Source organism: Oncorhynchus gorbuscha, linkage group LG15 (genome assembly GCF_021184085.1).
Source record: "Oncorhynchus gorbuscha isolate QuinsamMale2020 ecotype Even-year linkage group LG15, OgorEven_v1.0, whole genome shotgun sequence".
Classification (NCBI taxonomy): Eukaryota; Metazoa; Chordata; class Actinopteri; order Salmoniformes; family Salmonidae; genus Oncorhynchus; species Oncorhynchus gorbuscha.
The window spans coordinates 67,843,283-67,858,535 of NC_060187.1; the positions used below are offsets into that span (position 1 = coordinate 67,843,283).

At 43.4% G+C, this 15,253-nt stretch overlaps 1 protein-coding gene across 3 annotated transcripts in view; it reads right to left on the reverse strand.

Moving 5' to 3' along the window:
• Positions 1 to 61: 61 nt before the first annotated feature.
• Positions 62 to 15,253, reverse strand: part of LOC123997857 (metalloreductase STEAP4-like) — a 57,317-nt gene continuing 42,125 nt past the window's right edge. Inside the window, exons 1-11 of one of the 3 annotated variants that reach the window (XM_046302477.1) lie at positions 11,926 to 12,111; positions 11,460 to 11,683; positions 11,178 to 11,285; positions 10,936 to 11,006; positions 10,741 to 10,828; positions 7,703 to 7,981; positions 7,525 to 7,619; positions 7,308 to 7,418; positions 7,177 to 7,219; positions 6,168 to 6,332; positions 62 to 1,535 (exon numbers count right to left, since the gene is read on the reverse strand). In XM_046302477.1, coding sequence (XP_046158433.1) covers positions 1,272 to 1,535; positions 6,168 to 6,332; positions 7,177 to 7,219; positions 7,308 to 7,418; positions 7,525 to 7,619; positions 7,703 to 7,981; positions 10,741 to 10,828; positions 10,936 to 11,006; positions 11,178 to 11,285; positions 11,460 to 11,681 — 1,446 coding nt within the window. In that variant the 5' untranslated portion in view covers positions 11,682 to 11,683; positions 11,926 to 12,111 and the 3' untranslated portion in view covers positions 62 to 1,271. Of the gene's footprint in view, positions 1,536 to 6,167; positions 6,333 to 7,176; positions 7,220 to 7,307; positions 7,419 to 7,524; positions 7,620 to 7,702; positions 7,982 to 10,740; positions 10,829 to 10,935; positions 11,007 to 11,177; positions 11,286 to 11,459; positions 11,684 to 11,766; positions 12,112 to 15,253 lie in introns of those variants that run through there. The other 2 variants (XM_046302476.1, XM_046302474.1) reach the window with 2 other exon arrangements.

The window sequence follows — 15,253 nt, forward strand, 5'->3', positions numbered from 1 at the left end:
GTAGGCTATACCCTAGCTGTACCTGCGAGCTGTTAAATCGGAGTTGAAAATGGAATGGAAACACATTTAAATTATTTTTTATTTGGTGCATAGGAATTTAACCACAGCAGTTGTGTTATGTGGACTAGATCATCAAGCACAACATTTTACCCACAAGTCAATTTGATGGAAACATCTCTGGTGGGAAAATGCACATTTTGTTTTTATGTGCATTTTGGAATATTTGAAGGAAAACCTGTCAACAATTGGATGTAAACCTAGCTACTGATCTGGTTTGGTGAAATTCCACTGGCAAAAACTACAGGAAAGAAGACAATTACTCTGTAACCAGTCATGGTGTGTCACTTTTGCCTCACAAACTGTTCTTCCAGGAAGGCACACAGGCTAATGGAATTTCATACAATGTTTTGTTTGTGTAGTATTTTATGAAGTAAGTGAGTGAAGGAAAATATATACCCATTTTTTTATTGATTAAATAAAAATAATTCTTCCAAAATATCCCACTTGTCAGACACTGGTTGAATCAACATTGTTTCCACATTGTTCCTGTGTTTTTAATGTTGGTACAAGCTGTTTCTGGGAATGTCTTTCTGCGTGCACCTAAAAGTTAATCTATGTATTTAGGTATTTGGCATCTACACAAACAGCCAGCTATATCCACCACAAATGGAAGTGCTCCCCATAACAGAAGACACTGTGGGCCACTCTGTCTATCTAGTGATGAAAGGGAAGCCTGTTGCTGGGTTTCAGAGAGTCTGTTTTCTGGAGGAAATAATAACACTCTGCCCCAGAGAGGATCACACTGATAGATGTGTTTTTATGTGTCTGACCTGCCCCTGGAGATGTATGAGACAGACACAAAATATACATTTAAAAACGTTTATATGTCTCTGAAACCTGTGTTTCATCTGGGGATAACTGTACAGTCAGTCAAAGAAGAGAGAGGATGTACAGTAAGAGAGAGGATATAAGAGAGAAAGAGCTTTCACCATTCTCTTTATGTAAAAGAGAAAACTAATGTATGGTTAACATACGGTTGAAAATATATGCATTAAATGCAACAATGTTTACAGTGTAATACAAAAAGAAATATGACTGCATATCAATTAAATGTTATTGTTGGTTTTTGATCCCAGAAACATGGCAAACGATGATTGAATGGTAGCTAACCTCTGAGGGTACAATAGCAAAGAAATTAGAGTTCATGCCTCAAAGACAAAGCTGTCATCACACTGAGGGTGTTATTTTGTGTGTGTCTGTGTGTGTGTCCTCTAAGTTATCAGTGGTTGGCTGTCTTTAGGGTTCCTCAGATCTGCCCCCCTCTCCCAGCCCTGTCGTATGCGGGTGATGGTTCGGTCCACACAGGGGGTTATGAGCAGCAGCTTGAGTAGCAGCACCACAGAGGGAAGCACCAGGCACAGCATGTAGCCCGGTGGGGTGTACCACTTGTAGGTGGAGGAACTCAGGAATCTGTTCCAGCCATACAGGTAGGTGTGCGCCGTACACAACAGCAGAGTCAGGTGACCCAGCTTGGACTGGTGGGGGAGAAAAGAACACATAAACACATGAACCACACACACACGCGCCAGGTACGTGCACAGATAGAGGCCTAAGGAAGTTTGAGCACCTGCCTTTTTGCTTTCCTATGAGAAAATAGGAAAGCAAATGTCTATTTAGGAAAGCATATGTCTATTTTCTCTGTTGCTATTTAAATTAATTGCCCATCAAACTAGCTAATTTCTCCTTTTTGTATTTTGGAAAATGTCCCCTCCCTACCATTCTGCCCCCAGTAGGCCTGAGGCTGATGTTAACAGCAGAACATACTCCAATCACAGGTAAAGTCTAGTTAGATTGTTTCAACAGAATAACTAGCTAACTAGCTCCTTCTACATTCACTATGATCAGCTGATAGCCCACCCCTCATTGCCCTCTCTCTAAGCAGTAGGCTATAACCTTGCTTACAGTGGCGTTAGTGGGATTTGCATAAAATAAAGGTCTACTCTATGCTTTTCTATGGGGGGCTTTTTTCACTTTGAGCACGTCCCATCCAAAGGTCTGTGCATGGCCATGACACACGCACAAGCACACCCAAACTCACACACTTTTGACAATTATCTTAAATATATAGTTTAGCTTTAGGATAGCCTATTGGACATGCACATGTTTATCCCAGATAGGGCTAATAACACTCTGGGTATTGGAGCTGTGCAAGGAGAAGCCTGGAGAAACCTCGGAAACAGGCTGGCCAGATACATCTCCCTTAATTGACCCTTAGCTAAGCTTCACCCCAGAATATTAGGCAACGAATCGCAGTGCTCCGTTGGATAGTGTTTTTTCTCCAATTTATGCTTTGGCCACAAATACTGGTATAGGATGAGTCAACAACCTTATCTACCGTAATTGCTGGACTATTAAGCGCACCTGAATATAAACCGCACCCACTGAATTATTTAAAAATATGTATTTTGTACATAAATAAGCCGCACATGTCTATAAGCCGCAGGTGCCTAATGGTACATTGAAACAAATGAACTTTACACAGCCTTTAAACGAAACACGGCTTATAACAAAAATTAAACAGTGGCCTACCAAGAAAGTCATTGGTCACTATCTTCCTCCTCCTGTGCACTGAAACCACTGAAGCCATCTCCTTCGGTGTCGGAGTTGAATAGCCTCAGAATTGCTTCATCCGATGTTGGATCGTTTTCATTGTCGCTCTCGTCACTTTCATCCGGAGGCAAATACCCCGCTGAGCTCATGCTGGCCCTTCAACATGCAGCAGTCCAGCCTTTCGAAACCCGTTGATGATAGTGGATTTTTTGATGCTCCACGCTGTCAGGACCCACTGGCAGACTTGACCATAAGTTGCTCTTCGCATGCGGCCCGTTTTAGTGAAGGATTTCTCCCCACTTGTCATCCAAGCCTCCCACTGATCAAGGAGCGCCACCTAAAATGCACAATTTACACTGATGTCGAGTGGCTGCAAATACTTTGGGCCATCTGCTTTTCTTCCCCCTGAAAGCTGTTGTTGTCTTTTTGCACTGAGTCAGTTCCTCATGCTGCTTTCCAACGTCTTATCATCGACTCATTAAGGCCAAGCTTCCGTGCAGCAGCTCTATTTCCTTTTCCAACAGACAGATCAATCGCCTTCAACTTGAAAGCTGCATCATATGCATTTCTCCGTGTCTTTGCCATGATGAGGGTGACAAAATTACTACCGTAATCAGAATGATGGGAAGTTTGAGCGCGCTCGATTTACGTCACATTATGTGACGGTGCTCAGTTTTTTGGCGGCAAGAATCTTGTGAAAGCGGGAAAAATCCATAAATTAGCGGCGTTATTAGATAAACCGCGAGGTTCAAAGCGTGGGAATAAAGTAGCAGCTTATAGTCCGGAAATTATGGCAGTTAAGAGTTAACAGGACATCAACTTTTAAAAGTGAGATTTTCACTGGACAGTTACTTTAAAACACAATTTAAGATCATCCTAAGTGGTTTTCGCCAATGGTGGTATGAACAGGGTGTTGGACCTCCTGGAAAATTAGTGCCCAAGTTTGCTAAGTAATGAAGGGGACGTGGCTTAGCGAAAGGGCAATCGTTGTATAATTTAACTATGATCAAATATGGAACTGACCTTCACAGAGACAGACCTCCAGAGGTGGGACCAAGTCATTGTTTAACAAGTCACAAGTAAGTCTCAAGTCTTAGCACTCAAGTCCCAAGTCAAGAACGACAAGGCTCAAGTCCTAAACTTTGAGTTTTGAGTCCTAAACAAGTCATAATGTGCTCTTCACCAAATGTAATACCATTTCATATTTCTAACAAGAGTAATAGTATTATATTACAATACGCAAATCATGAATGCTTTAAAACATATATATATTTATTACTTTCCATGGAAATACATGGGTTGCCGTTAGAAAGTCCCCCCACCCACATTGCGATCAACTATCGAGGATCACTATGGGACCCAACCTTACCACACACATAACACACACACACACACACACACACACACACACACACACACACACACACACACACACACACACACACACACACACACACACACACACACACACACACACACACACACACACACACACACACACACACACACACACACACACACACCCTCTCTGTGTGTGGTTACATATGTCAATGGTTTTAGGAACAGCAGTAACATCAGGCAGGATTTAGGCTACCAACTGCCAAGTTGGTGCTCAATCTTGGGTGCAATGAACATGTTCCCACACTGACTGACTGTGTGGAGGCTCATTGATTTAACGTTACGTTAGCCTACATGCTACACTAGCAAAGTTATAAATTATATAGCTGTCGGCTATATTAGCCACGACTTCTTTGTGCAACTTCAAATGTTGAACAAAGTTGTTGCGCCTCCGTCTGTAATTTTCTTCCTGTTTTGCAAGTTGCAATCTGTTTTTTGTTGATACAGCGAAGTCTTTATATCCAAAAACTAATCATTGGCTGCTGTCTGATACAAACTTTAATCTGTTAAGTGAAGAGTTGATGCACTGCACACTTTTTTAAATAGCATAATGTTTAATATTTGGGCTTGGGGAGGGTATCAAGTCAGTTTGAGTCAAAAGGCTCAAGTCCAAGTCAAGTCACGAGTCATTGGTGTTAAAGTCAAAGTCGAGTTGCAAGTCATCATATTTGTGACTCGAGTCTGACTCGAGTCCAAGTCATGTGACTGGAGTCCACACCTCTGCAGACCTCTGGCCTACCTTAACAGACACACACACGCACGCACGCACGCACGCACGCACGCACGCACGCACGCACACACACACACACACACACACACACACACACACACACACACACACACACACACACACACACACACACACACACAGGCGTCAGGCCAATATGCACACCACAGATTTGTCCTGTTTAACCATTTTTAATAATATAGGTTCTCTGTAATACTACAGTGCCTCCTAGCAATTTTAGGTTCCCAATCTCACAACCTCATTTCTAGCCACCAATAAGTTATTTCAGGCTATCAATCAAGTTAGTGTAGCTAGCTTGTCGAACTATCTTAGCTGGCACACCTGCTGGCAGAGAAGGTTTCACCCGGATTTGAGCAGAGATGCAGAGAAACATGTTGTTTCTTTAAAAAAAGACTCACCAGTCAGACAGCTCAAGAGGTATGCTTAGATATCTTTTACATATAATTAAGTATAATGATTATGGTTCCAGATTACAGGAAACATCTGTTTCAGATGTTTGAAAAATGCAAAATTCTCCAACTTCAGACCCCCAGTCCGGACCATCACCAAGCCATCCTCAGACACTGTAATTTATGCCCCCTCAAAATTTGGGGGCAGAAGATGCCCCTGCACATACATCTCTAGGTGAGATCTCCTGGCCTGTTCTAATATATTCCTCCTAAATTATATCTGATGAATAACTTAACATTTAAATCACTGCACCAATTTGAGGGGAATTAATGAATTAGAGAATGATCCGGAGTTTCTCCTTATTATCCCCAGCACATAACCTCTGGCTTGTCTGCTGAAAATCAGATTACTTTCCTGGAGGTCTATTGCATTCTGACCTGGATGTTGGCTCTGCACCCCGCATGAATACTTCAATAGGGGAAACACCGAAGGAGATTAGTGTACTAATTAGGGCTGGTAATTGCCAGGGACCTCACAATACGATATTATCACGATACTTAGGTGCGATACAATAGGTATTGCAATTCTCACGATTCTATGTATATTATGATTCGATACATTGATTTTATTGCGATTTGATGTTGACATACTGTTCACTATATGTCTGCTGCAGAGAGACAAGAGAGAGCATGAGAAAACGTGTTTTAGCAGTCATGGAAATAAAAGGGCTGAAAACATTGTCTCACTATTTCAAAAGAAGATGAGGACAATCTATAGGATTACAAATACTAGCGGTACAGCCGACTAGCGCTAGCTAACGCTACCTAGCAACAAGAAAAGGGGGGGGCATGGTTACAAATCAATACTTGGAGTCAAAGTATCAATATACTATAGTCCAAAATAATATTGTGATATTTAACTGTATCGATAACTCCACCGCAGGTAAAAATGGGCAGAAAATGAGTGCCTCGCAAGTGTGTCTGGCCGAAACATTCAGTGTGACAAGTCCTGGTGATCTCACCTGTACGAAGCTGAACTCCCTCCAGCTGAGAGCGTTAATGACGGAGGGAAGAGATGTGATTCCCAATAGGACGTACAGGCCAAATCCCAGAATTCCCAGGGACAAGTAGGAGTCGTCATGCCAGGCCGTTGTAGTATCAAACATTGTGGTCCTGTTCTCTCTGATCTGGAGGAGAGAGACCGAGAGAGAGAGAGCAAGAGAGAGAAGAGAAAGCATGTGAGAAGGAGGAAGCGTGAGAGCAAGGGAGAGGCGTAAATCCAGTATAATCAAAACCAGTGCCTGAATCCTGCTATATACCGTAGGTGTGTGTTCAATGTACAGATGTAGGATCTTAATATGACCCGTATTGTGTCACAGCAAAATAATCCTGCAGCAACAGGATTTTTATGCTTTGTCCATTTACACTTTTCCGCCAATGTAATGTTACTTGATTGGTGGCTAGGCTATTAGCTGGCCAAAATTAGGCTACCTGAAAAGTGCAACACTGTTAAGACATACTCCGGAACTTAGGTGTTTTTAAAACCTCCTGCTTTGGGCTGGATGTCTCAATGTGTAATTCATACATTCATAATCAATTAGCAAAATTACTTTCTTACCACAATTAGCCACAAAATACTTAGTTTGAAAGCGACTGTTTTCTTGAAGCTGTACAACACCATTTTCCCTACATTTCCCCCATATGGGCCAGTCCCTTAGCAATTCAAGTTTTAGCCAAAGAGCTTCAGCCCCTCACATTTGAGTGACAGCTAGCAAGAGGCTTGCCCAGCATCATCCAATTAGGTTGCAGGGTGGGCCCAACGGCTCTGTGCCCACAGTAGAGAGAGAGAGAAACCAATGACGTGTACATATCTGCACAAATGTGACACGTTTTTGGGGACCACTTTTGGCTCGTGAGTGCTACTTTCAGGACTACTAGCTAAAAAGTATACTTTGTATATATTTTGTCTATTCAATGTTCACTGTTTTGAAAGTGTTTCATTTGGCGTTACAGCTAGGTAGGTGTTCTTACCAGAGAGACGGTGTGTTCAGTGACCCAGAACATCACAGAGTACCTGAGAACAAAATCAATACTTTCTTTACTAAAACTAAAGGAAGATACATGCCACTGTGTGTGTGTGTGTGTGTGTTTGCTCCACTGACCGTATGGGTATGATCAGTGTGTAGAGCACGTGCAAAAAGGCGAACCCCAACGACAGTAGACCCAGCTGTTTCCTGCACAGCATCCAGCGATCCAGCCAATTAGGGAAGCGCCTGATGTTAAACATACATAAACGCTGATAATCAACATAAATACATATGCAACCTTGTGTGAACATACATGCATGCAACCACACTCACATCCACACAGAGGTCTGACCTGTACTTGGTGCCTCTGTAGAGCTGCAGGAAGGAAGCCAGGACACCAGGCAGGTAACAGAGAGACAGCATGATCAGAGACACGATGGGACACACCTGGGGAGAACACACACCTTGAACAGCTGGTAACACACAGAGAAACACAAACACAACCACTCAGAGGGCCTGTGGGCCAGTACCTGGTTGGCCAGTGAGACCATGATTCTGAAGGAGATGTCTTCGCCCTGGGTGACGTATGCATAGATGACGTATCTGATCAGTAGGTAGAAGAAGAAGGCAGCACTGAGGCCAGTGGCGATGTACAGGGGGAGCCTCCACTGGGGGAACAGCTGTAGGGGGAAGTCCTCCAGCTCCCGGGCCACTGAGAGAAATCCCTGGTCCAGGGCACTGAAACCCAGCTTGGTGGCTACCGCTATCACCGCCTGCTTGGCCTCCACACTTTCCCCGCAGATATACACCTAACATATATTTATGCACATACAGTGAGGTCCAAAATCATTGACACCCTTGATAAAGATGAACAAAAATGCCTGTACACTATAAATCATTCAAACACTGAGCTATATTGTATGCTCCAAAAAATCTCAAAAAGGTATGGGTCCAAATTATTGACAACCCTGTTATCAATACTTTTCAATAGCTCACTTTGCGAGGATAACAACACTGAGTCTTTTTCTAAAATGATATAAAAATGCAAATGACTGGAGTTTGTTTAACAGCATTGGCACTTGGATTAAGACAGGTGCTTTTGTCAGATGACATGACAGAGCTCCTTGACCGAGCATGACAGTTGTGGATTTGGTGTTGAAAAACAGAAGGGGCATCCAGCCTGGAGGAGAGGTGCCAAGGCTGCGCACCAGAGCTCCAGTGCTCCCCCACAGCCCGGTCCATCCGATGCCTCCTCCATGCACCAGGCCTCCTGTAGGTCTCCCCAGCCTGGTGGGCCCTGTGGCAGCCCCACGCACCAGGCTGTCTCTGTCTCTGTCTCCTCCCTGTAGGTGCTCCCGCCTGTCCGGCGCTGCCGGAGTCTCGCTGCCAGATACTCCCGCCTGTCCGGCGCTGCCGGAGTCTCCCGCCTGCCTGGCGCTGCCGGATTCTCCCGCCTGTCCGGCGCTGCCGGAATCTCCCGTCCATTTGGGACCCGTGGCTTGGGTCCCCAGTCCGAGGTCGCCGACGAGGGTCGCCGTTTTTAAGAGGCCACGGAGGCGGAGAAAGAGGTGGAGAAAAACTATGGTGAAGTGGGTTCCGCGTCCCGTGCCAGAGCCGCCACCACGGACAGACGCCCACCCAGACCCTCCCCTATAGGTTCAGGTTTTGCGGCCGGAGTCTGCACCATTTGGGGGGGGGGGTACTGTCACGTTCTGACCTTAGTTCCTTTGTTTTGTCTTTATTTTAGTATGGTCAGGACGTGAGTTGGGGTAGGCAGTCTATGTTTGTTTTTTATGTTGGTTTCTGTGTTCGGCCTAGTATGGTTCTCAATCAGAGGCAGGTGTCGCTAGTTGTCTCTGATTGAGATTCATACTTAGGTAGCCTCTTTCCACCTGTGTTTCGTGGGTGTTTATTTTTCCGTGTTAGTGTTTGTGCCACACGGGACTGTTTCGGTTTTTATTACTTCATGTTTATTGTTTTGTTCAGTGTTCATTATTAATTAAAAAACTAAAAACACACGCTGCGCATTGGTCCTCCGATTGTATTAGTATGAAGTAATATCATTTCCCAAGAAAATTTGCATTTGCTCAGTAATTGAATGATTTATTTTCAACAGTCTTTTTTGCTAATTTTTTTGCTCAAGGGTCCCAATAAATATTGACCTGTTGGTATTTGTACTAATTCAACTAACTGTTGTGGTTTATATTCGGCAGCAAAACAAATAAATATTTTTTATTTTCAAATAACTCAAATATTATCTGGTTTTCTGAGAGCTGAATTTGAATATCAAATAAAAGTATTGCCTTTGAAAACTATATTTAACTACCCAAAGAATTTGAAAAGCTGGTATTTTCAAATAAAATACAAAATAATATTCCCAGGTCTGGTGTGTGTGTGTGTGTGTGTGTGTGTGTGTGTGTGTGTGTGTGTGTGTGTGTGTGTGTGTGTGTGTGTGTGTGTGTGTGTGTGTGTGTGTGTGTGTGTGTGTGTGTGTGTGTGTGTGTGTGTGTGTGTGTGTGTGTGTGTGTGTGTGTGTGTGTAAGCTTCTCTTTACAGAGGATGCACAATACCGGTTTCTAGCTCCAGAATAAAGATGTTCTTATTTTGCACAGAGGAGTCAAAATGTACAGTGCCTTCAAAAAGTGTTCCACCCCTTGACTTTCTCCCCATTTTGTTATGTTACAACCTGCATTTGTTATGGATTAAATTGAGATTATGTGTCACTGGCCTACACACAATACCCCATAATATCAAAGTGGAATTATGTTTTTAGAAATGTAAAAAAATGTATACAAAATGAAAACCTAAATTGTGTTGAGTCAATAAATTATGGCAAGCCTTAACAAGTTTAGGAGTAAATATGTGCTTAACAAGTCACATGATAAGTTGCATGAACTCACTCTCTGTGCAATAATATTGTTTAACATGATTTTTGAATGACTACCTCATCTCTGTAACACACACATACAATTATCTGTAAGGTCCCTCAGTCAAGTTCGGTAGAGGAAGAATAATGGTCTGCGGATGTTTTCATGGTTCGGGCTAATGCTTTCAGCATACAATGACATTCTAGATGATTCTGTGCTTCCAACATTATGGCAAAAGTTTGGGGAAGGCCCTTTGCTGTTTCAGTATGACAATGCCCCTGTGCACAAAGCAAGGTCCATAAAGAAATGGTTTGTCGAAGATCTGTGTGAAAGAACTTGACTGGCCTGCACAGAGCCCTGACCTCAACCCCATGGAACACCTTTAGGATAATTTGGAATGCCAACTGCAAGCCAGGCCTAAACGTCCAACATCAGTGCTCAACCTCACTAATGCTATTGTGGCTGAATGAAAGTAAGTCCCAGTAGCAATGTTCCAGCATCTAGTGGAAAGCCTTCCCAGAAGAGTGGAGGCTGGTATAGCAGCAAAGGATAGACCAACTCCATATAAATGCCCATTATTTTGGAATGAGATGTTCGATGAGCAGGTGTCCACATACATTTGGTCATGTAGTGTACAGTATATAGACTTGAAACGAGTAGCCAATTGGTTTCATGGGCATGGCTTAAACCTCGGTGTGTACCTGTCTGTTGGCATCTGAAGGTCCATTCTGCAGACTCCAGGCAGACAGGGTGTTGAAGCCTTTAACCACCTCAGCTCCAGGAACCAGACTGTTCAGGTACATATAACCACATTTACATTATATCAACATAGAAAAACATCCCTAATTAACAAAATAACATACACATAATAACAACCTGTACTGTATAGCTCTCACCTTTGCAGGTACTCTGCGTTGGCCTCTGGGTACTGATTCTTCCTCAGGTTGTTACTGAGATCCACCAACACCTGCAATTCAACATGGCAAGATTCATACAATATCTTTGCTAAATACACTGGAATATGCATTCTATTGTCTAAATACGCTGGGACATACATTATGTTATCCAAATATACAGTTACATACTGACAAAACAGATATTCATACATATAGCAGAAGTAATAAAACATATATGCTACCTTTCCCTTCAGCTGATTGGCCAGTGGTACCAGGAAGTCGTAGTGTTCTCTCTGGACAGCGATGAAGATCAGATGGGCTGACTGAGCAGCTGCAGCATGACCCAGGACCTGCATATACATCATCAACATATTGATACACACTTAAACACAAATACAGTATATTAACATATACTCCCTCAAACATAAAAAAAGTATGTATTGAAATACATTTTCAACCAAGTAAAAACACATATCCACATTTAACATATCACCACATGAAACCAGATCTACTTTATTTTGTACCTGTGCTCCGTGGGGTAGGAGGCTGCTGCTGCTGTGGGGCCGTCGGCTGCCGAACACCACACCGTACCCCGCCTGCAGCAGACGCAGGCCCAGAGAGCGCCCCAGGTCCCCCGTCCCAAACACACACACCCTCTCACTCTCAGGTGGGGCAGGGACAGCCTCCATCATCGGAGACAGGGACACACACTCACTCTTCTCCTCACTCCTCTCCTGACCCGTCATGCCTGAACAGAGACAGGCAAAGACCTCCTTGAGTCGTAGATAGAATCAACAGAAAGTGTCAAAAAGACCAACGAGTTTAAAATACCTTCCTGAAGTTTCAATCACAGAAAAAGTACATTCACATAAATGGAGCTCGCAGGATGAACGTCCCTTTCACTTCGCTAAGTTCTTCAGCAGACACCTCTAGATAGAGTTACAGTACTGTCCAGACAGAGCACTGTCAATCAATGCTAGGACAGCTTACTGTAGTTGAAATCCTGCAATGAAATGTTTTCTGCTTTACATGTCCCAAAACAATAGTCTTCAGAGTTGGAGCAGATCCTCTGAGTTATCCAGATTAAAGTCCTGACTGACTGACTGACTGAGATACTACAGACTGAGTCTCTATTTGTGTCTGCACTCCTGGTCTGAGGAGGGAAGGGATTAGTCTCTCTGCCAAGCTGGAAACTTTGTTGGAAGAGGAGCGGTGTGTTTTTGCTTGTGTGTGTGTGTGTGTGTGTGTGTGTGTGTGTGTGTGTGTGTGTGTGTGTGTGTGTGTGTGTGTGTGTGTGTGTGTGTGTGTGTGTGTGTGTGTGTGTGTGTGTGTGTGCATGACAGCCCATGGCACTCACTCTGTAGTGTCTCTGAGGAGAGGCCAGTGGTTTCTGGGAAGTAAGAAGTTTACATAATAGTGGAATAGTCTGTGCTCTATCATGTCTGTGCTCTATCATGCAGAAATATTAACATTAAATACATATTCAAAACAGTATGTACTTTGCAACAAGAGTTTACTAAATGGCATACGAGCACAGGTCCTTTCACAGTTCAGGACAATAACACAACAGCTGATGGACTTTGGTTTGTTGTAATTGTACCTTACCTCAGATAGCTTTTGTTCTAAGATGTGACAACATTCCATTGTGTGCAACTATAAGCTTGTAACTCCAAAAATCACAGAATGTGAAATACCAGAAGAACTGTGTCACATCACCATGAACAGTGTTTCCCAAATACAGCAGTTGGTGACCTTGAGTTCCAATGTTTCTTTAAACACTGGTTTCATCACAGCAAGAGCAATATAAATGCTGGAGGTGGATCAGAGCAGAGAATAATTAGTGAACCCAAGCTTTAGACTGGGCCTAGTTTACAGTCACCCCACCCCCTTGCTCATCTTATACAACAACACACCTTTCCTATTCACATAATGTCTATGCACACCATTATATATACACATACACTGAGTGCACAAAACATTAGGAACATCTTTTTCTCACCGAACAGCCTCAATTCGTCAGGGCATAGACTCGACAAGGTGTTGAAAGAAATCCATTGTGATGCTGGCCCATTTTAACTCCAACGCTTCCCATAGTTGTTTCAAGTTTGCTTAAATCTTTCATCTTGCCCAGTCGCACTCTGAATAGCACAAACACACAATCCATGTCTCAATTGTCTCAAGGCTTAAAAATGCTTCTTTAATCATCTACACTGATTAAAGTGGATTTAACAGGCGACATCAATAAATGGTCATAGCTTTCACCTGATCAGGCTTTGTCTTTCTGTTTTTAAACTCAGTGGATGTACTATGTGTTTATATATATAGAGAGAGAGAGTGCATTCGGAAAGTATTCAGACCCCTTGACCATTTGCACATTTTGTTACGTTACAGTCTTATTCTAAAATAGATTAAATTCAAAAGATAGAATTTGTAGATAATTGGCACTCTTTCTGGGACTCACCAACAAACATGACCAAGCCTGGCCTGTTGAGGAGTGACGGACTCCATTCTAGCTGGAGGGGTGCTCTCATCTAATCAACGAACATAGACAGAGCTTTTACGCCCCTAGCTCCACAATAGGGTGCAGGCCAGGCAGCAGGCTGTTAGCCAGCCTGCCAGCTTAGTGGAGTCTGCCACTAACACAGTCAGTGTAGTCAGCTCAACTATCCCCATTGAGAGCATGTCTGTACCTCGACCGAGGTTGGGCAAAACTAAGCATGGCGGTGTTCGCTTTAGCAATCTCACTGGAATTAAGACCGCCTCCATTCATGCCATTATTGAAAGAGATTGTGATACCTCACATCTCAAAATTGGGCTACTTAATGTTAGATCCCTCACTTCCAAGGCAGTTATAGTCAATGAACTAATCACTGATCATAATATTGATGTGATTGGCAACCCTATTACAGGGTCTGAGTCACTGGCTTACTGGTGCTCTTCCATGCCGTACCTACGAGGGATGCGCCACTGCTGCTCCAGTTTCAACTGTTCTGCCTGCGGCTTTGGAACCCTGACCTCTTCACCGGACGTGCTACCTGTCCCAGACCTGCTGTTTTCAACTCTCTAGAGACAGCAGGAGTGGTAGAGATACTCTCAGTGATCGGCTATGAAAAGCCAACTGACATTTACTCCTGAGGTGACCTGTTGCACCCTCGACAACTACTGTGATTATTATTATTTGACCATGCTGGGTCATTTATGAACATTTGAACATCTTGGCCATGTTCTGTCATAATCTCCACCCGGCACAGCCAGAAGAGGACTGGCCACCCCTCATAGCTTGGTTCCTCTCTAGTGCTTCTACACCTGCATTGCTTCTACACCTGCATTGCTTGCTGTTTGGGGTTTTAGGCTGGGTTTCTGTAGAGCACTTTGAGATATCAGCTGATGTAAGAAGGGCTATATAAATACATTTGATTTGATGTATTCCTCATCAATCTTCACACGATACCACATAATGACAAAGTGAAATGTATTCAAAATAAAAACACAGACATAACTTATTATTATTATTCTTTACTTAAGTATTCAGACCCTTTGCTATGAAAATCTAATTTGACCTCCTGTTTCCATCGATCATCCTTGAGATGTTTCTACAACTTGGAGTCCACCGGCGGTTAACTCAATTGATTGATCATGATTTGGATTGGCCAGATGGAAGCCACTCTTCATCAAAAGGAACATGACAGCCCACTTGGAGTGTGTCAAAGGACACCTAAAGACTCTTAGACCAAAAGAATCAAGATTTTCTGGTCTGACGAAACCAAGATTAAACTCTTTGGCTTGAATGCCAAGCGTCACGTCTGGAGTAAATCTAGCACGATCCCTACGGTGAAGCATGGTGGTGACGGCATCATGCTGTGGGGATGTTCTTCAGTGCCAGAGACTCGGAGACTAGTCAGGATCGAGGGAAAGATGAATGGAGCAAAGTATAGAGAGATCCTTGATGAAAACCTGCGCCAGAGAGCCCAGCACCTTCCAACGGGAAAACAACCCTAAGCACACAGTCAAGACAATGCAGGAGTGGCTTCGGGACAAGTCTCTGAATGTCATTGAGTCACCCAGCCAGAACGCGGACTTGAACCCGATCGAACATCTCTGGAGAGACCTGAAAATAGCTGTGCAGCTACGCTCCCCATCCAACCTGACAGGGCTTGAGAGGATCTGCAGAGAAGAATGGGAGAAACTCCCCAAATACAGGTGTGCCAAGCTTGTAGCGTCATACAGAAGAAGACGTGAGCCTGTAATTGCTGCTAAAGTGCTTGAACAAAGTACTGAGTAAAGGTCTGAATACTTATGTAAATGTGATATTTTTATA